This window comes from Crinia signifera, chromosome 8 (assembly GCF_055691185.1).
Source record: "Crinia signifera chromosome 8, ASM5569118v1, whole genome shotgun sequence".
In the NCBI taxonomy this organism is placed as follows: Eukaryota; Metazoa; Chordata; class Amphibia; order Anura; family Myobatrachidae; genus Crinia; species Crinia signifera.
In genome coordinates, this window is record NC_139224.1 from 171302138 (window position 1) to 171322655 (window position 20518).

At 47.9% G+C, this 20518-nt stretch overlaps 1 protein-coding gene across 4 annotated transcripts in view; it reads right to left on the bottom strand.

Annotated features, from left to right (window-relative positions):
• The window catches only part of ERICH3 (glutamate rich 3), a 114195-nt gene that overhangs the window by 32513 nt on the left and 61164 nt on the right, over positions 1 to 20518 (bottom strand). For all 4 annotated transcript variants that reach the window (XM_083157762.1, XM_083157763.1, XM_083157764.1 and 1 more), the window contains exons 6-11: positions 18159 to 18320; positions 17471 to 17674; positions 16251 to 16431; positions 15651 to 15837; positions 11631 to 11953; positions 4185 to 4421 (exon numbers count right to left, since the gene is read on the bottom strand). In XM_083157762.1, the coding sequence (XP_083013888.1) occupies positions 4185 to 4421; positions 11631 to 11953; positions 15651 to 15837; positions 16251 to 16431; positions 17471 to 17674; positions 18159 to 18320 (1294 nt within the window). The remainder of the gene's footprint in view (positions 1 to 4184; positions 4422 to 11630; positions 11954 to 15650; positions 15838 to 16250; positions 16432 to 17470; positions 17675 to 18158; positions 18321 to 20518) is intronic.

The window sequence follows — 20518 nt, forward strand, 5'->3', positions numbered from 1 at the left end:
TAGATGCTTCAGTAGGTGTAACTGCCCTGCTAGATGCTTCAGTAGGTGTAACTGTCCTGCTAGACGCTTCAGTGGGTATAACTACCCTGCTAGACACTTCAGTAGGTGTAACTGCCCTGCTAGATGCTTCAGTAGGTGTAACTGTCCTGCTAGATGCTTCAGTAGGTGTAACTGCCCTGCTAGATGCTTCAGTAGATGTAACTGCCCTGCTAGATGCTCCAGTAGATGTAACTGCCCTGCTAGATGCTTCAGTAGGTGTAACTGCCCTGCTAGATGCTTCAGTAGGTGTAACTGCCCTGCTAGATGCTTCAGTAGGTGTAACTGTCCTGCTAGATGCTTCAGTAGGTGTAACTGTCCAGCTAGATGCTTCAGTGGGTGTAACTGCCCCGCTAGACGCTTCAGTAGGTGTAACTGCCCTGCTAGATGCTTCAGTAGGTGTAACTGCCCTAATAGATGCTTCAGTAGGTGTAACTGTCCTGCTAGATGCTTCAGTAGGTGTAACTGTCCTGCTAGATGCTTCAGTACATAGGGGGAGGGGCCCTAAACTGCACACCCTGGACATATGAGGTGCTACCTGCTGAGACCTGTAGTGCAGCAAGCAGGAGGAGGAGTTTGCAGGTGCACACTAAATATAAATGCTAGAGCTTTTAATATCTTTGCTATATTGCATTGGAGGTTATTAGCATAATGATGGCCATTATTATGGGCTTGTCCACCGCGTCCAGGTTACCTCAATAGGACAAGTCCCTAACACTACTCTAAGACAGGTCCAGGGCACAGACCCCCCAGGCCAGCCCAGCAGAGCCACCCCATGGCATCACATTAGTGTGAAATTGAAGTGATGCTATGGGGTGGCTCTGCTGGGCTGGCCTGGGGGGTCCCGTGCCCTGGACCTGTCTCAGAGTAGTGTTAGGGACTTGTCCTATTGAGGTAACCTGGACGCGGTGGACAAGCCCATAATAATGGCCATCATTATGCTAATAACATCCAATGCAATATAGCAAAGATATTAAAAGGTCTAGCATTTATATTTAGTGTGCACCTGCAAACTCCTCCTCCTGCTTGCTGCACTACAGGTCTCAGCAGGTAGCACCTCATATGTCCAGGGTGTGCAGTTTAGGGCCCCTCCCCCTATGTACTATATATTGTGTATTTATACACACTGGAAGGAACTAGAGACGCCTTCCTCCTTAACTAGCACCCCTCCCACCTGTCCCAGATTGTTTTTAATCAGGTTGGAGTCCCAACATTCAAGACTGCACACCTCAGCTTGGCACTATGAGGGTAAGTCCTACTATACATATATGCTGAGTGTTAGTCTGTGGGACTGTGTTTGGGGCGCAGGGCTCTTTGGGCTGCTGTTGCTGGACTGCTCCATGGCATCATATCGTATACTTTCCATCACCCCTTTAGTTTGTTTAATATATATGTAGCACCCTTCACATTTATTATTACCTCTTACTTAGGTAAGTCTGATCACATATAATTTCCCCTATCGCTTTTACTATCACTTCAATTTCACACTAATGTGATGCCATGGGGTGGCTCTGCTGGGCTGGCCTGGGGGGCCCTGTGCCCTGGACCTGTCCCAGAGTAGTGTTAGGGACTTGTCCTATTGAGGTAACCTGGACGCGGTGGACAAGCCCATAATAATGGCCATCATTATGCTAATAACCTCAAATGCAATATAGCAAAGATATTAAAAGGTCTAGCATATATATTTAGTGTGCACCTGCAAACTCCTCCTCCTGCTAGATGCTTCAGTAGGTGTAACTGTCCCGCAAGACGCTTCAGTAGGTGTAACTGCCCCGCTAGATGCTTCAGTAGGTGTAACTGTCCTGCTGGATGCTTCAGTAGGTGTAACTGTCCTGCTAGATGCTTCAGTAGGTGTAACTGTCCCGCAAGACGCTTCAGTAGGTGTAACTGCCCCGCTAGATGCTTCAGTAGGTGTAACTGCCCTGCTAGATGCTTCAGTAGGTGTAACTGCCCTGCTAGATGCTTCAGTAGGTGTAATTGCCCCGCTAGAAGCTCCAGTAGGTGTAACTGCCCCTCTAGAACTCCAGTAGGTGTAATTGCCCCTCTAGAACTCCAGTAGGTGTAACTGCCCAGCTAGACGCTTCAGTAGGAGTAACTGCCCTGCTAGATGCTTCAGTAGGTGTAACTGCCCCGCTAGAAGCTCCAGTAGGTGTAACTGCCCCGCTAGAAGCTCCAGTAGGTGTAACTGCCCCTCTAGAACTCCAGTAGGTGTAACTGCCCTGCTAGATGCTTCAGTAGGTGTAACTGCCCTGCTAGATGCTTCAGTAGGTGTAACTGTCCTGCTAGACGCTTCAGTGGGTATAACTACCCTGCTAGACACTTCAGTAGGTGTAACTGCCCTGCTAGATGCTTCAGTAGGTGTAACTGTCCTGCTAGATGCTTCAGTAGGTGTAACTGCCCTGCTAGATGATTCAGTAGATGTAACTGCCCTGCTAGATGCTCCAGTAGATGTAACTGCCCTGCTAGATGCTTCAGTAGGTGTAACTGCCCCGCTAGATGCTTCTGTAGGTGTAACTGCCCCGCTAGATGCTTCAGTAGGTGTAACTGCCCCGCTAGATGCTTCAGTAGGTCTAACTGCCCCGCTAGATGCTCCAGTAGATGTAACTGCCCCGCTAGATGCTTCAGTAGGTGTAACTGCCCCGCTAGATTGTTCAGTAGATGTAACTGCCCCGCTAGATGCTTCAGTAGGTGTAACTGCCCCGCTAGATTCTTCAGTAGGTGTAACTGCCCCGCTAGATGCTTCAGTAGGTGTAACTGCCCCGCTAGATGCTTCAGTAGGTGTAACTGCCCCGATAGATGCTTCAGTAGGTGTAACTGCCCCGCTAGATGCTCCAGTAGATGTAACTGCCCCGCTAGATGCTTCAGTAGGTGTAACTGCCCCGCTAGATTCTTCAGTAGGTGTAACTGCCCTGCTAGATGCTTCAGTAGGTGTAACTGCCCCGCTAGATGCTTCAGTAGGTGTAACTGCCCCGCTAGATGCTCCAGTAGATGTAACTGCCCCGCTAGATGCTTCAGTAGGTGTAACTGCCCCGCTAGATTCTTCAGTAGGTGTAACTGCCCTGCTAGATGCTTCAGTAGGTGTAACTGCCCTGCTAGATGCTTCAGTAGGTGTAACTGCCCTGCTAGATGCTTCAGTAGGTGTAACTGCCCCGCTAGACGCTTCAGTAGGTGTAACTGCCCCGCTAGATGCTTCAGTAGGTGTAACTGCCCTGCTAGATGCTCCAGTAGATGTAACTGCCCTGCTAGATGCTTCAGTAGGTGTAACTGCCCCGCTAGACGCTCCAGTAGGTGTAACTGTATTTCTAGAACTTTTCCATCCATTGTTTTTTGTAAAGGGAACAACACTGGCAATCTAACAGGTACCATCATGTGATCAGATAGAACGTGAAAAGTGACATGATTGTAGTAGGGTGCAATCTGGAAGGGCCTCAGGTCTCCTGCACCATACAGTCTGTGACAATGGCACGGCTATAAGCCCCTGAGTGGCAGATGCAGGGCAGCCATCAGAGGGGAACTGTGGGGACTTAAGTCCCGGGCCAGACAGAAGGGGACCAGGACTGGAATCTATCAAGTATAATTTATCATAATTTCACTTGTCTATACAGCACCTGTGGAGGTCGAGTAATGCTGCTGGCCCTGCAGACACGGGAGGTCTCACCAGACACGCCAGGGTTTCGACAAAGGGGGAGGGGGAGCCATTCCTATTTTGTCAGTCTCGGGTCCCACAATTTTTGATGACAGCCCTGGGCAGATGTATTAAGTCTGGTGAAGTGATAAAGTGGCCTGCGATCATGCTGCAGCCAATCAGCTCCTAATGGAAATTATTTATAACCCAGCCTGTAACTTGAGACAGTTAGGGGCTGATTGGCTCCTGCATTATCACCGACCACTTTATCACTTCGTCGGGCTTCATAAATATGCCCCTGATTGCTGGAGACACTGCGCGCTGAGGTCAGAAGGAACGATACGTATAAAGGATCCGTGACCATGGTTGCCGTAATCAAAGACTGCGCAGCTGATGGAATGGACTCATTTGAATGGTGATACGGCCGCTGGGGGGTTACATCCAGTAAAAAGAGCCCTGAGAACATTTTGGCAATCATACATTTAAATAGTAGAAAGAGAAGTAAATAGTAGAAAGGAGTAACCTTGTGTATTCTCTCCATCGTCGCTGTCACAACGCCCATCTGTTTCATCTCTCTCGCTGTCACCAGCCTCTGGCTCCGCGTTTGATGCTGCGCCGCTTCCCCCTTCCTGGTTTAAATCATCTTTTTCATCATTCGAGGGTGACTTTGACTTCTCATTCACTTGATCATCCACCTGTCCTTCTTCATTAGGTTTCTCATCAGCTTTGTATTCCTCCACTTCAAAATCTTCATCATAGTCTGCGGGGGGAACAGACCCACAAAAGCTGTGCTCAGAGACATCATATATTTTATATTACTTGCAGTTCATTCCGACACATAAGCGGCTGGGACCCTGATTACTCATGTGTATCTGGGTGAATGGGTGAAACTACTCAGCATAGTCCTATCTCAGGAACTCTCTACCTCTCCCTATCTGTCTCTCCACCCCTATGCAAAACTTTAAACGGGCTCTCAAGACCCTCTTCTTCCCAAACCCAGCCAACGCTCATCCTAACCCTCTGTTCCATGCTCAATGTCTCCCCTCTGTTTCACCCGAGTCTGTCTGCCCCTCCCCTTTAGAATGTAAGCTCACACGAGCAGGCCCCTCCCTCCACCATTTTTTACTTCTTATTCCGTTCAGTAGCGTTTAACCCCAGGCCCTGTCCCCTAATGCCACTAACTTTATTTACCATGTACTTGTCCCAAATTGTACTGTAAGTTATTGTTCTCTTGTTTGGCTAATTTCTGTTTTCTTTTAGGCACTGCGGAACCCTAGGTCAACACTGAAAAGGTTGACAGTAAAAAGTTCGACACACAACATGGTAAAAGCTCAACACGAAAAAGGTTGACATGCGTTTTTCATAATTCCACCCCCCCCCAAAAAAAAAAAAAAGTACATTACCATCCCAGTGGGGAATAGTGTGCCAAGTGCAGCGAGGCACCGTGCCCGAAGCATGACGAGCGCAGCGAGGGGACACGGTACACTTTATCAGTGTCCATGTCGACATTGTTTGACACAAACACACAAAAAAAAACACACAAAAAATATGGTGACCTTTTTCATGTCGAACTTTTTCTTGTGTTGACTTTTGGCCACGCCGACCTGATGCTTGTCGGCATTTTTGTGTCGACACAGCTTGCATGTCGAACATCAGTGGTTGACCTTGTAAGTGTGCACCTAGACAATGTTGACGCATTGTGGCACCATATAAATAATCAATAATTATAATAGTCCACAACAGGGGTAGGCAACCCGTGGAAGTCCACTTTGGAACTACATATACCAGCCTGCCCACTGTTAGCATGACCCTAACAGCAGATCTGTGCAAGAGCATGCTGGGAGATGTAGTTCCACAGCAGCTTACACCTTGTTGGACAAACTCAAACATTTTTTTTTTAAAGCGGCAATCATCTACATGGCATGGTTGTACCTGGTAAATGATTGTCACTTTAAAAAAAAAAAAGTTCTGTCTCTTTGCTGACATCTCTCACAGTCCCCTGCTTCGCTGAGTGGAGCCAATAAAGGGGCAGATCCTACTTAATTAAGTTAATTAATAGAAGGTATTAGGGGACCCATAAACAAATCCCAAGATCTCTTAAGACCAATACTAATTAAATATACTCCCACTGGCTTTTGTTTATAATGTGACCGCAATTCAGCGCTACTCCACGCACAACTGGTGGAGAAACAGCGATGTGCAATTTAGGGCAAGGTCCCGTGACCCCACAGCAAGGTACGCTAAGGTACAGTAGTTCATAGTTGCCTACCCTCCTGCATTCTGCAGGAGACTCCCTGAAATAGCAGCAATCTCCCTCTCTCCCTCATTAGTCTAGCAATCTCCCTCATTTCACCTAGCCCACATTACACTGTTACATCATAGTTACCTCCCCTCCTGCATTCTGTAGGAGACTCCCTGACATGGCAGCAATCTCCCTCTCTCCCTCATTAGTCTAGCAATCTCCCTCATTTCACCCAGCCCACATTACACGGTTACATTTTTGGGGGAAAATAAATGAGACACAGATACATTTACATTGAATCCCCAGCACCATTTCCCAGCACTTTACCAAGTATAGTAGCTCTTATATATAGTAGCTCATCTACATTTGGATCTAAGTCATTTTAAAATATTCCTCTCAGATGTCGCAGTACACACCCAGGCTTCTAGGTGCCACGTTGAGCATCTCTTTTTACAATCTCTCCATATATGGAACTAGACACGCCCTTTGGGTGGAGCATGACACGCCCCCTCAATGGGGCGCTGTGCAAAATTCTACTATCAAGTATAATCTCCCTGATACTAGTTTTTAAAAGTTGCTTATAAAATAATTGTTCTTGCAGCCTAGATCTGGGCTAAGCTGCACTGCAAAGGCTGTTGGGTATAACACAGAAATATAATAAAGTAATGTGCGAAATTAAAGGTGAGGTTGAATGGACGGGAGCTGAGGGCTATAATGTTATTTAATAAAAAATACAAAAAATATTGACAATCTCATAAAAAGCTAGCACAAGAGCACCACCTGCAGGATATCATCAGGTATTTCCCTAGATACATTAAAAAAAGGTGGAGCCCCACTGCAAGAGAATACTGTAGATGAGTATTCCCCTAGCTGACACTTACAGGGGTGCCATTGGTTGGCTGGTGGTCCTGGACCACCTTAGGCAAAGCCAGAGATGGCAACTGAGAATCCTAAAATGTGTTTACACACAGAAGAGCAATCTTGTCCATAACCCCGTAACCGAGGGCAACAGATGAGCACCATTTATTTATTGTCATTATTCTGCTGAATTTCTCCATAATCAGTTTTCATCCAGGGGCCGTGATAAAATAACCACCTCTCTCACTGTATGCCACCGCCGTACATTACCCGAAACAATATACAGTATAGTGCAGAATACCCCACTATGCAGGCGTGCCCTCACACACCTAGCCTCAATACGCCATGATGCACGAGACGCCTGGCGCCGGTATGTCCAGTGGTGTAGAGTCCGATTCAGATCATGGCTGGGATTGGGAATGTCCGGGAAATGCAGGTGTGCCTAGGAGAAAGCTAGTAATATCCGGGGAAACACAGGCGTGCCTAGGAGAACGTTGGGAGTGACCGTGGAAACGCAGGTGTGCCTAGGAGAACGCTAGGAATATCCGGGGAAACGCAGTTGTGCCTAGGAGAATGCTGGGAATATCCGGGGAAACACAGGTGTGCCTAGGAGAACGCTGGGAGTGACCGGGGAAACGCAGGCGTGCCTAGGAGAACGCTGGGAGTGACCTGGGAAACACAGGCGTGCCTAGGAGAACGCTGGGAATATCCGGGGAAATGCAGTTGTGCCTAGGAGAATGCTGGGAATATCCGGGGAAACACAGGTGTGCCTAGGAGAACGCTGGGAGTGACCGGGGAAACGCAGGCGTGCCTAGGAGAACGCTGGGAGTGACCTGGGAAACATAGGCGTGCCTAGGAGAATGCTGGGAGTGTCCGGGGAAATGCAGGCGTGCCTAGGAAAACGCTAGGAGTGTCCAGGAAACGCAGGCATGCCTAGGAGAATGCTGAGAGTGACCTGGGAAACGCAGGCGTGCCTAGGAGAACGCTGGGAATATCCGGGGAAACGCAGTTGTGCCTAGGAGAATGCTGGGAATATCCGGGGAAACACAGGTGTGCCTAGGAGAACGCTGGGAGTGACCGGGGAAACGCAGGCGTGCCTAGGAGAACGCTGGAAGTGACCTGGGAAACACAGGCGTGCCTAGGAGAACGTTAGGAGTGACCGTGGAAACGCAGGTGTGCCTAGGAGAACGCTGGGAATATCCGGGGAAACGCAGTTGTGCCTAGGAGAATGCTGGGAATATCCGGGGAAACACAGGTGTGCCTAGGAGAACGCTGGGAGTGACCGGGAAACGCAGGCGTGCCTAGGAGAACGCTGGGAGTGACCTGGGAAACATAGGCGTGCCTAGGAGAATGCTGGGAGTGTCCGGGGAAATGCAGGCGTGCCTAGGAAAACGCTAGGAGTGTCCAGGAAACGCAGGCATGCCTAGGAGAATGCTGAGAGTGACCTGGGAAACGCAGGCGTGCCTAGGAGAATGCTGGGAATATCCGGGGAAATGCAGGCATGCCTAGGAGAACGCTGGGAGTGTCCGGGGAAATGTAGGCGTGCCCAGGAAACCGCTGGGAGTGTCCAGGGAAATGCAGGCGTGCCTAGGAGAACGCTGGGAGTGTCCGGGGAAATGCAGGCGTGCCCAGGAGAACGCTGGGAGTGTCCGGGGAAATGCAGGCGTGCCCAGGAAACCGCTGGGAGTGTCAAGGGAAATGCAGGCGAGCCTAGGAGAACGCTGGGAGTGTCCGGGAAAATGCAGGCGTGCCTAGGAAAACGCTGGGAGTGTCCGGGGAAACGCAGGCGTGCCTAGGAGGATGCAGGGAATATCCGGGGAAATGCAGGCGTGCCTAGGAAAACGCTAGGAGTGTCCGGGGAAATGCAGGTGTGCCTAGGAGAACACTGGGAGTGTCCGGGGAAATGCAGGTGTGCCTAGGAGAACGCTGGGAGTGACCTGGGAAATGCAGGCGAGCCTAGGAGAACGCTGGGAGTGTCCGGGAAAATGCAGGCGTGCCTAGGAAAACGCTGGGAGTGTCCGGGGAAACGCAGGCGTGCCTAGGAGGATGCAGGGAATATCCGGGGAAATGCAGGCGTGCCTAGGAAAACGCTAGGAGTGTCCGGGGAAATGCAGGTGTGCCTAGGAGAACGCTGGGAGTGTCCGGGGAAATGCAGGTGTGCCTAGGAGAACGCTGGGAGTGACCTGGGAAACGCAGGTGTGTCTGAACGTTTTAGGGGAGGGTGTGTGACATCAGCACCAGGCCAGATATGCCTTTATCCATCGCAATGCCGAGTAAGTCCAGGGCTACGCGGCGTCTGCGATGAGTTGTGCCCGGTGAAAAAATCGGTACTTGTGTAGTTTCACGGCGCCACTGCCCGCAATGCGATTTAGCACACCCCCACTATCCACATCAGCCCGAAGCGTGAACAGGCCGAGAGGATGCGTACCGAGTCCCCTCGCGGGGGTCGCTGCGCTCATCACGCTTCGGGCTGACGAGGAGAGTGGGGGTGTGCTAAATCGCATTGCGGGCAGTGGCGCCGTGAAACTACACAAGTACCTAAAAATCATTCGATGGTGATCCTGGACACATTTGCATTGCTGCGGTAGATATGCAGCCGTACACATACATTCCCACAGCGAGCGCGCTGATTCGCAAGGCGGGATTCCACTGTAGCAGGCGGTGGCTTATCTAAACGCTGATATGAATTTGCGGCCCTGCGATCAGGTCTGAATTGGGCCCTGAGTCCGAGTCTGTACATGAAGCACTATGAAACGCTATGAAAATAAAAGTCTTGGCCGATACATCGTAGCACTTTGTATAGGTTCATACTCCGTCGCACAGCTGAGCGCAGATGACTATTGGTGCACGCTGAGTCGCGCAGGACCTTGCACAACCGCCGCAATAGTCTATGAGGACACATCTATATTAAGTAGCGCCACTTCTCCCACTGCTTTGTAGAACATGCTACAGTCTTGTCATCAGATGATAACAGCAAAGGAGGAGAACACTGAATTCATATGCCAGTCTGGTCGCTACGGAAGGCTTTATTCTGATAAGAAAGTTTCCCATGTACGTGTTGAATCACCCGAGGTGCAGTCTCTGTCCGCCTCCGCACTGCAACTAAGTGGATGTAACAGCAATTCTGCTTTTATCACACGCACCCCCTAATAGGAACGGATGGTACACAGGGCACTTGTTTAATTGGATTCCTTAGTTATCTGTAGTTCCTCTGGTCTGTGTGCTGACACCAGGCACCTCGGTACTAAATAAGAGGCGGTGAGGCACTCGGAGTGTGTGCGCTACAGAGGAAGATTTCTTTTGATATGAAAAACAACACTTTATTGGCACAACGAGACACCCCTGGGTGCCAGGGCAAATTATGGGCTTGGGCTGAATCCTCCCTCTCTTCTTTTCAGGTTCCTCATTAAATTTGCATCTTATCTTTTCATTTTTATAGTTTTATTTACTCACTTATTATTATTTTATTTATTTGGAGGAGGCCTGGTGAAGTCTGATACAGCTCAAAAGGCTCCGACTCAATGTCTGCACTTCCAGATAGGAGGTGCACCTCTACTCGTCTTAACGTTGTTCAAACAGTGACACATGAGCAAAGCAAAATGCACTGCTTGTCTGCTGATCTTCTTATGGCTAATAAAATAATCATTACACTCTGGCACAGAAAGATCTTTACAAAGATAGAAATAGAAATAGATGGTAGTAGAGATGGGCAGTGGAACAACACCCAGGCCCTTATTCTGATCGGTGCGGATTTTTCCGCATGCGGTCGTACCGCCGATGGTTTTCGACTGCGCATGTGCAGAGGTCACTCTGCGCATGTGCAATCGGTTTCGCCGCACGTATTCTTTAGACGCCGCACAGGGGGCGTAGAGGGGCGTGAGGGGCTACTTAGCCTCATTACCCTATGCAAACGCCCCGCGTTTCATGGGCGTTCCCATGCAAACGCAGGGCGTATGCATGGTAATGAAGCCGTGACGCATGTGTAGGGGGCGGGCATCTGACATCGCCGGATGTCAGCTGCCCGCCCCCATACATGATTTCATACAGACAAGTGTCCGTGTGGTCTAGGGTGGCGGGCGCTGGTGGAGCGTGCGGCCCTGCATTTGATGTTCGGCGACCATCGAATGCAGGGGCTGCTCCCAAGATGGAGGAGGCGTATCCCCGTCCACTTTCATGCGGACCGCCACATATCCGCGTACGGACGGAGGTGGCGATCCGTATGGAAGGCGAGGATTTGCCTGCACGGTCCTGGCCACATATTTATGATCTGGCCGCACCGATCAGAATAAGGGCCCCAGAGACATTGGAGGCACTGGTCACCGGGCTTCAGCTGTCAGAGGGGCACCGAGTAAGAAAGACAGAGGGGGCTGTTGAACTAGGTCAAATCTCTCTCCGCTCATGTCATAGAGATTTGCTACAGTCATTGCTACGGTACCAACCAAACCACTTCTGTCATTCTTCAAGCACAGCCTGTAAAATGTAAGCTGATTGGATGATCATTTATCTATCATTATTTTGTCTTCCTCCAAGCTCTGCAAAAAAATAATAAACTGGGACATCAGCACATGTGCGGAGCCGCTGGGGGCACCACTTTCTATTTCACCTACGGGCACCTGGTATAAACGTACACCCTTGTTGATGGGCATAATAAAACGCATATTTGCCTGGCTCAGCATTTCGCTGCAGGATATTGGCCATTTCTCTGGCTTGTTTGCGGCAGACTTACCGTTACCATTATTGACCTATCTGGAATCTAATCCAAATGCAGAACAGAATAAATGGACCATTACAGATACAGGAACAGAGACAGGGGGCATGATGGGTTCACCCACCAGGGGGCATGATATGGTAATGCAAATATTAACGTACCGTCCTTAGCTTCATCATCTGCCTCGTACTCGTCCGTCTTGATTTCCTGGTTCTTTCCCTCTTCCTCTCCTTCCTCATCATAGTCCATTTTTGATCTGTCTTCTATTTTATCACCATCCTCCTCCTCCTCATCATCTTCATCATCATCATCGTCATCATGGAGTTTGCGCATTTGTACTGTTTTACTATCAACTTCTTTATTGTAAATTGTCTCAGAAATCTTATCTGCTTCCTCCTCATCATCATCCCCTTTGTCTTTCTGCTTAGTCCGATTCTTCAGTGGGGGAGACGGCTGTTTATCCAGACCCATCGCAATGATGCACCTACGAAGGGTGTAGATATAGTAATTACCCCTAAGTGCAGGAGACAGTAACTACCACTAGGAGCAGGAGATAGTAACTACGACTAGGTGCAGGAGATAGTAACTACCACTAGGCGCAGGCGATAGTAACTACCACTAGGCGCAGGATATAGTAACTACCACTAGGCGCAGGAGATAGTAACTACCACTAGGCGCAGGATATAGTAACTACCACTAGGTGCAGGATATAGTAACTACCACTAGGCGCAGGATATAGTAACTACCACTAGGTGCAGGAGATAGTAACTACCACTAGGCGCAGGATATAGTAACTACCACTAGGCGCAGGCTATAGTAACTACCACTAGGTGCAGGAGATAGTAACTACCACTAGGTGCAGGAGATAGTAACTACCACTAGGCGCAGGAGATAGTAAATACCACTAGGTGCAGGAGATAGTAACTACCACTAGGTGCAGGATATAGTAACAACCACTAGGTGCAGGAGATAGTAACTACCACTAGGCGCAGGAGATAGTAACTACCACTAGGCGCAGGAGATAGTAACTACCACTAGGCGCAGGAGATAGTAACTACCACTAGGTGCAGGAGATAGTAACTACCACTAGGCGCAGGATATAGTAACTACCACTAGGTGCAGGAGATAGTAACTACCACTAGGCGCAGGAGACAGTAACTACCACTAGGTGCAGGAGATAGTAATTACCCCTAAGTGCAGGAGATAGTAACTACCATTAGGTGCAGGATATAGTAACTACCACTAGGTGCAGGAGATAGTAACTACCACAAGGTGCAGGAGATAGTAACTACCACTAGGTGCAGGAGATAGTAACTACCACTAGGTGCAGGAGATAGTAACTACCACTAGGTGCAGGAGATAGTAACTACCACTAGGTGCAGGAGATAGTAACTACCACTAGGTGCAGGAGATAGTAACTACCACTAGGTGCAGGAGACAGTAACTACCACTAGGTGCAGGAGATAGTAACTACCACTAGGTGCAGGAGACAGTAACTACCACTAGGTGCAGGAGATAGTAACTACCACTAGGTGCAGGAGATAGTAACTACCACTAGGTGTAACTACCACTAGGTGCAGGAGATAGTAACTACCACTAGGTGCAGGAGATAGTAACTACCACTAGGTGCAGGAGATAGTAACTACCACTAGGTGCAGGAGATAGTAACTACCACTAGGTGCAGGAGATAGTAACTACCACTAGGTGCAGGAGACAGTAACTACCACTAGGTGCAGGAGACAGTAACTACCACTAGGTGCAGGAGATAGTAACTACCACTAGGTGTAACTACCACTAGGTGCAGGAGATAGTAACTACCACTAGGTGCAGGAGATAGTAACTACCACTAGGTGCAGGATATAGTAACTACCACTAGGTGCAGGAGATAGTAACTACCACTAGGTGCAGGATATAGTAACTACCACTAGGTGCAGGATATAGTAACTACCACTAGGTGCAGGAGACAGTACCTACCACTAGGTGCAGGAGATAGTAACTACCACTAGGTGCAGGAGACAGTAACTACCACTAGGTGCAGGAGATAGTAACTACCACTAGGTGCAGGATATAGTAACTACCACTAGGTGCAGGAGACAGTAACCACCACTAGGTGCAGGAGATAGTAACCACCACTAGGTGCAGGAGATAGTAACCACCACTAGGTGCAGGAGATAGTAACTACCACTAGGTGCAGGAGACAAAAACTACCACTAGGTGCAGGAGACAGTAACTACCACTAGGTGCAGGAGATAGTAACTACCACTAGGTGCAGGAGACAGTAAATACCACTAGGTACAGGACATAGTAACTACCACTAGGTGCAGGAGATAGTAACTACCACTAGGTGCAGGAGATAGTAACTACCACTAGGTGCAGGAGATAGTAACTACCACTAGGCGCAGGAGATAGTAACTACCACTAGGTGCAGGAGATAGTAACTACCACTAGGTGCAGGAGATAGTAACTACCACTAGGTGCAGGACATAGTAACTACCACTAGGTGCAGGAGATAGTAACTACCACTAGGCCCAGGATATAGTAACTACCACTAGGCGCAGGAGATAGTAACTACCACTAGGTGCAGGATATAGTAACTACCACTAGGTGCAGGAGATAGTAACTACTACTAGGTGCAGGAGACAGTAACTACCACTAGGTGCAGGAGATAGTAACTACCACTAGGTGCAGGATATAGTAACTACCACTAGGTGCAGGAGATAGTAACTACCACTAGGTGCAGGATATAGTAACTACCACTAGGTGCAGGATATAGTAACTACCACTAGGTGCAGGATATAGTAACTACCACTAGGTGCAGGAGATAGTAACTACCACTAGGTGCAGGACATAGTAACTACCACTAGGCGCAGGAGATAGTAACTACCACTAGGCGCAGGAGATAGTAACTACCACTAGGTGCAGGACATAGTAACTACCACTAGGTGCAGGATATAGTAACTACCACTAGGTGCAGGATATAGTAACTACCACTAGGTGCAGGAGACAGTAAATACCACTAGGTGCAGGAGATAGTAACTACCACTAGGTGCAGGAGACAGTAACTACCACTAGGTACAGGACATAGTAACTACCACTAGGTGCAGGATATAGTAACTACCACTAGGTGCAGGAGATAGTAACTACCACTTGGTGCAGGAGATAGTAACTACCACTAGGTGCAGGAGATAGTTGCTGTTCTGCACTCACTTGAGCACAAAGGAGGATTTTACAGTCATTTTATTTTATTTGTAATTTCCATTTGATCATTTTTGCTTACATTTGTTATTCTGGTATGACTTAAAGATAGTGCCTGCACCCAGTGGTGCCACAATGTTTCTAAATTGCTAAATGTCACCCTCTCAGGGGCAGATGGACTTACCACCCACATTACCTATCTGACAGAGATATAGACAGTGACTGACTGGGGCATTATATATATACTAGGTGATTCATCGCGCCCTACGGGCGCTCTTCACACCGTCGTAAGGGGCTGCGCCCCCTTAATTTGTGAACGTTTGTATATGAGAAAGATGGTTAGAATTGTATGACAGATGCCTGTATTGCAACTTGAGTTATAGGTGAAATGTGTTACATAGAGAGCATATGATGTGGAAGGGGGTGTGTATTGTTTTGTTTAATTAAAAAGCGGTTACAGAGTAAGATGTACATTGATAGTGTGGAGGGTACAGTGACATTTGTGGGTGTGGGGGGGGGGCTGTGTGTGCATGTTGTTTAGGGGTGTGTGTGTGTGTGCAATAGTATAGTAGGGTGTTTTTGAGTCAGCGGCTCCCCTTTGGCGGAGGTCACAACACAGGAAAACAGGAGGCTGGGTAGTGATAGGGGTGTGTGGGCATAAGGGGGACTAAAGAGGAGGGTGGGAGATACTGTGCAGCTTCTGCCAGTGGGTGAGGGTCCAGCGTGGCAGTACAGGATGGTGGCCCTGAGTCAGTGTCTCCTCCTACTGGGTGGGAGTTAGGGTGCATGAGAGCAGGAGGCTGGGCTATGAGGCATGATAGGGGCATGTGAGCAAAACAGCGTCAGCGACTCCCCAGTGGTGGAAGTTACGGTTCAGGAGAGCAGGAAGCTGGGTAGTGATAGGGGTGTGTGAGTATACGGGGGACTAAAGAGGGGCTTAGGGGTGCCGTGAGGTATGCAGGGGCGTGGAGAGCATTGTACTATACCTGTAACAAGGAGACGCTCCCTCTGTGTTAATGAACCGAAAATATCCATTTTTGCCGCCAAGCCGCGCTCCCTTGCGATGTTTATATTCACAGCAAGAGCTTAACCGGTCCACCTGGATCCCGTTAATGTAAAAGGTGAGGCTGAAAGGGAAGCCGCGGTGCCGCCTGGAGACCAACGTAAAGCACTCTGTGAAGGAACAAGAAGACGCGGTGGTCAGTAAGTACGGATGTAATGAGAGATGCACGCACTTTGCAAAATTATACAGCACATATTATTATTAGTGTTACATCTTATTTATAAGGCGCCGCAAGTGTTTCGCACACCCCCCCCCCCCCCCAGCATGTGCAGCGCCGTGTAAGCCTAGACCTACTCAGCACTGTCAGGGCCATAGGGAGATCGAGGCCACTGAAGGCGCCGGCGGCCCTCCCTCCCAACGGCCGCGTGTGTGTGTGTGTTCGCGGCACTCCCAGAAAATGCTGGGGTACCACCCACAAATGCCGGCGGCTGTTAACACTGTGGGCCAAGCATATGTGTGGTCCACTTATAATCAACAGGGAAGCCCTGCATTGGGATGTGAATTGGCCCCTGTGAATCCGCACCTTCTTCCAGGAGTCTTCCTTTATAGACGCAGAGGTTCTCGCCCCCACAGTGCTGCTGGAAGACCTTTATCTCATCCCTGTAGTCATCGTACTCGTGTGACAAATGCACCTGTTTCCCCAGGTAGATCATGGTAATCTTCACATTACTGTGCACGGACGTTTTATGGAACTTTCCCATATCCTAGAGTAAGGGAGATAAATCAGGTTACTCCGGCAGTAAATCACAACAGTAGCGATATCACCATAAAATATCGGTGTCACAAACCAGTTCTAACACGGTCTCAGATCACCGGCTCCGGGAACGTTATTCATCTCGCTCAGCTCTTGTCATACGTTCGGGAGTGTACGAGACGCTGGGATTAACATGGCACCTGGGTGCTCTTCAAATGAGCCCCTGTCATACACGAGGTTGGAAAGTTGTTGCCATCCAGCCGTTTAGGTGAACTACAAGTTACAGCATGCCCTGACGTATAGTTGTGATATGCCAGGCGAGCCATAGGTTGCTTAAACTCTGATCTAGACCGTCTTAGGGGTAAGGTTTACATGGTGTGGGTCAAAGGGTCACCGGGACGAGATTGACAGTCAAAAGGTCGACAGGCACAATGTTGAAATGGAAAAAAAAAAGACGACATGGAAAAAGGTTGACATAGACAAAAGTTCAATACAATCAGAGGGTCAGTAGGAAAATGGTAGACACATGAAAAAGTTGACATGGTTTATTTTTTGTCAATGTCCACACATGTTGTCACGGACCTCCAATCAGTGTAGTCCAAAATGCGTCAGAAAGCATGAAAACGTCCAACAAAACAGTAAAATATTAAATAAATCATGTCTACATTGCCATGTGTCAACCATTGTTATGTCAACCGCTAGGCCACGTCAACTTTTTGTCAAAATTGAACTAGTGCATGTCGCTCATATGGTGTCGACCTATTGACCTAGAAACTGTTCACCTTGCGACCGGATTCCGATTTACGAAACCTTCTAAAATAGACCAGTGGAGGTGTGGTCCATACCAACCAATCAGAATCTATCACATTCTAGGAGGCACTAGAGAAATGATAGCTACTATCTGATTGGTTTTGATATAGAACCTGTGAACACTCTGATGATCCGATTGGCTAAAAGTTGTCGTTGCCCCTCCTTCTTTAAAACCAAAGACAGGTATTGCCAGAAATAAAGATAAACGATGAACACAATATATAAGTATTTGCATCTACCTTAGATGGGATCTCAAGCCCGTTAGGAGCCGTGATGGGACGGTAGCGCCTCCCTCTGGATGACGAGCCCATTGACTGTTTAGGGTGTTTCTGGGTGGGTGGCGGAACAGGCATCACAAAGTTGTTAATGATTGGGAGCCGATACGGAGATATCCCCACAGAATGTTCCCTGGTGCCCATTCCTCGCATGATGTCTTTATCGGTCTGGAAACGCGGATACACATAAGTATTTGTACAGAAGATACAAGTATAAAAAGGGTTAAATGTGAGGAAAAACTACCACAGAAAGCAACTGCGCAATGAAATGCAGCGAAACGAATTACACTGTTAATTGGTTGTCATGTAATAAAAAATATATATAAATATATATTCTATTCTCTGTTGTGAACAGATGTATTATTAATACAGTACTCTCAGAATTATATTATATTTTTGCCCCCTTTCTCTCACTCTGGGGTAAATTTACTAAGATAGGAGTTATATTAAAGTTGTGATGTTGCCCCTAGCAACTAATCCTATTCTATTGATTCTATTCTAAATAAATAAGACGTAGATTCTGATTGGTTGCTGTGGGCCCATCTTCAACAGAACTCCCATCTAAGTATATTTACCCCTGAATGTCCGGGCCAGCAATAAACATTTTGAACTGAATAAGACCAATCACAGCCATTGTGTCATTGTCTCTCACCCCGCTTCTGTGTCGATGGTCTTCCTCATTGAAGAAGTAATTCTGGCGGGGAGCCGTGGACATTTTTGGTGCATTGCCGGATGGGGAGTACACTGGTAGCGGCTCCAGCCGCGCTGGGCGCTGCATAAGGCTCGGTGCGGTCTTTGGTCGGGGTGTAGAAAACTTTAGGATTTAAAAATAACAATAAATAATGTTGTCTTTTATAAGTTAACTCCAGCATTTCGAAGAACATATGAGACACATATAAGCCTGAAATACAGTTTCCGATACCAGGGCCTTATTCAGAGGTGGCCCGAAAAGCCTTGCGCAACTTTTCACAGTGCGCATCTTGTTTTCAGTTCCAAAGCACAGTGCAGCAAAGCGCTCGCACAGCTCTGAAGCCAGACGCAGGCCGGCCATGTTTCACATCGCAGTGACTGTGTGTGGCGCCTACAGTGTCCGGACCACGCCCCTGTAATGGCGCATCGCCACCGCCACAACGGTCCGATCCCTTTTGCTAATCAAAAGGCTGCAATTTTCGGACATCTGTGGGCCATGTTGAATAAGGCCCTATGTACATAATATGGAGAGAGAAAAAGTACAAACCAACCTGCTCCTAAATGTAACCTTTTATACACAGTCTTTAACATGGCAGTTATGAGCTGATTGGCTGCTACTTTATCCCTCTTCAGTCTAGAAGGCTTAGTACATAAAATCCTAAATCGAAAGAAAAACTCCATAGTTTGGATTTTCTACATGCAAATGTAGAAATCTATTTTTTATATTATAGTTATTTTCAATTTAAACACTAGGGGGCAGTAGATGTATGAGGGGATGCACAGGATGTAGTCTGAGAAAACAAAAACATATTTATAATATACACATCCATTCGCCATCCAATCAAAGTTTGCACGTTGGATCTGCACATGCGTATATTCACCGATACGACTGCGCAGACCCAAAACATCGGTCCCTGGACCGAATAGCATATCAAGCAGAATCACCCCCACAATTTATTTGCGGTTTACTGTATTTTCCGAGCCCCGTGTGATACTGTTAGTGCAGGTGCTAAGTCTAGAACCCACATTGCGGCTACTTCAGTAACTGTGGGCACTCATCCCTGACGCTATTCAATTGTGCGTTTTATTGCACGGTCGCTTCAATGCACTTCCCTGCGACTGTGCTTTACCGTAATGAGGTCCACAGTTCGGAATAAATGTTTAGGGAACAAATTTGTCAGGCGCGTGTGTGTGTGTTTGTGTGTGTGTTTGTGTGTGTGTGTCAATATTTGTATGCTGCAATCAGCCAGTTCTATTAAAAATCCATATTTCCAAATGAAATGACATTTACTGCTGGAATGTGGTATCTAACAACACAAAGATTGTGACACGTTCTATATACAAGTTGTTTATTAGAACGATTGTGAAATGTCCGGCACTTGTTCGGGCAGAAACCTTTATAACGTTGTATAACTTAGTATTACTCTTAGTACATTCAATGGGATAAGGAATGTGTGTCTTGGTATCATTGTGTATTGACAGATCAAATATATATATTATATGATTAATCTCCCTCCGCTCATGGATAAGGGCCACAGAAGGACTGGGGGTTTGTGATGCAACAGCTGGAAACTTTGCCAAATACATTGCCGGAACTTTGCGTTCTATGGGTCTGAGGATCGCAACAGCAAAAATCGCTCTCAAATGAGAAAAACCATGTTGCACTGCAGATGGAGCAAATGTGCAGGGGGAGTTTAGGCTTGTGTACATTACTAAGTTTAATTTATACAGCGCACTTTCTCCAACAGGACTTCACATGCAATTTGGGCGGTTGCAGCGTCCAATTGCATGTGATTGACAGCATGTCCGATGCAAAGCGCAGTCCCATGCACACGGCACCAGAACCTGCGCGTCGCACCAGCTGCAGAAGCAATCGGTTAGATTGATTCCGAGCTGAGCAAGCCGCGGCTGTGATCGCATGCGATATATATGTTGCACGCAAAAGTACCGCATGCGATCCTGCCCCCTCAGGTTGGTCCTGGGCAGCACAAGGACGTGAGCGGGTGACTTCTCTGAGGGAAGTAGTCGCCCTAGTGTACTGTATGCCCAGCTTAAGATGTGGGTGAGTTATTTTGTTTCTGTGCAGGGTAAATACTGGCTGCTTTTTTTTACACTGCAATTTAGATTTCACTTTGAACACCCCCCACCCAAATCTAACTCTCTCTGCACACGTTACATCCGCCCCAGCTTAAGATGTGGGTGAGTTATTTTGTTTCTGTGCAGGGTAAATACTGGCTGCTTTTTTTTACACTGCAATTTAGATTTCACTTTGAACACCCCCCACCCAAATCTAACTCTCTCTGCACACGTTACATCCGCCCC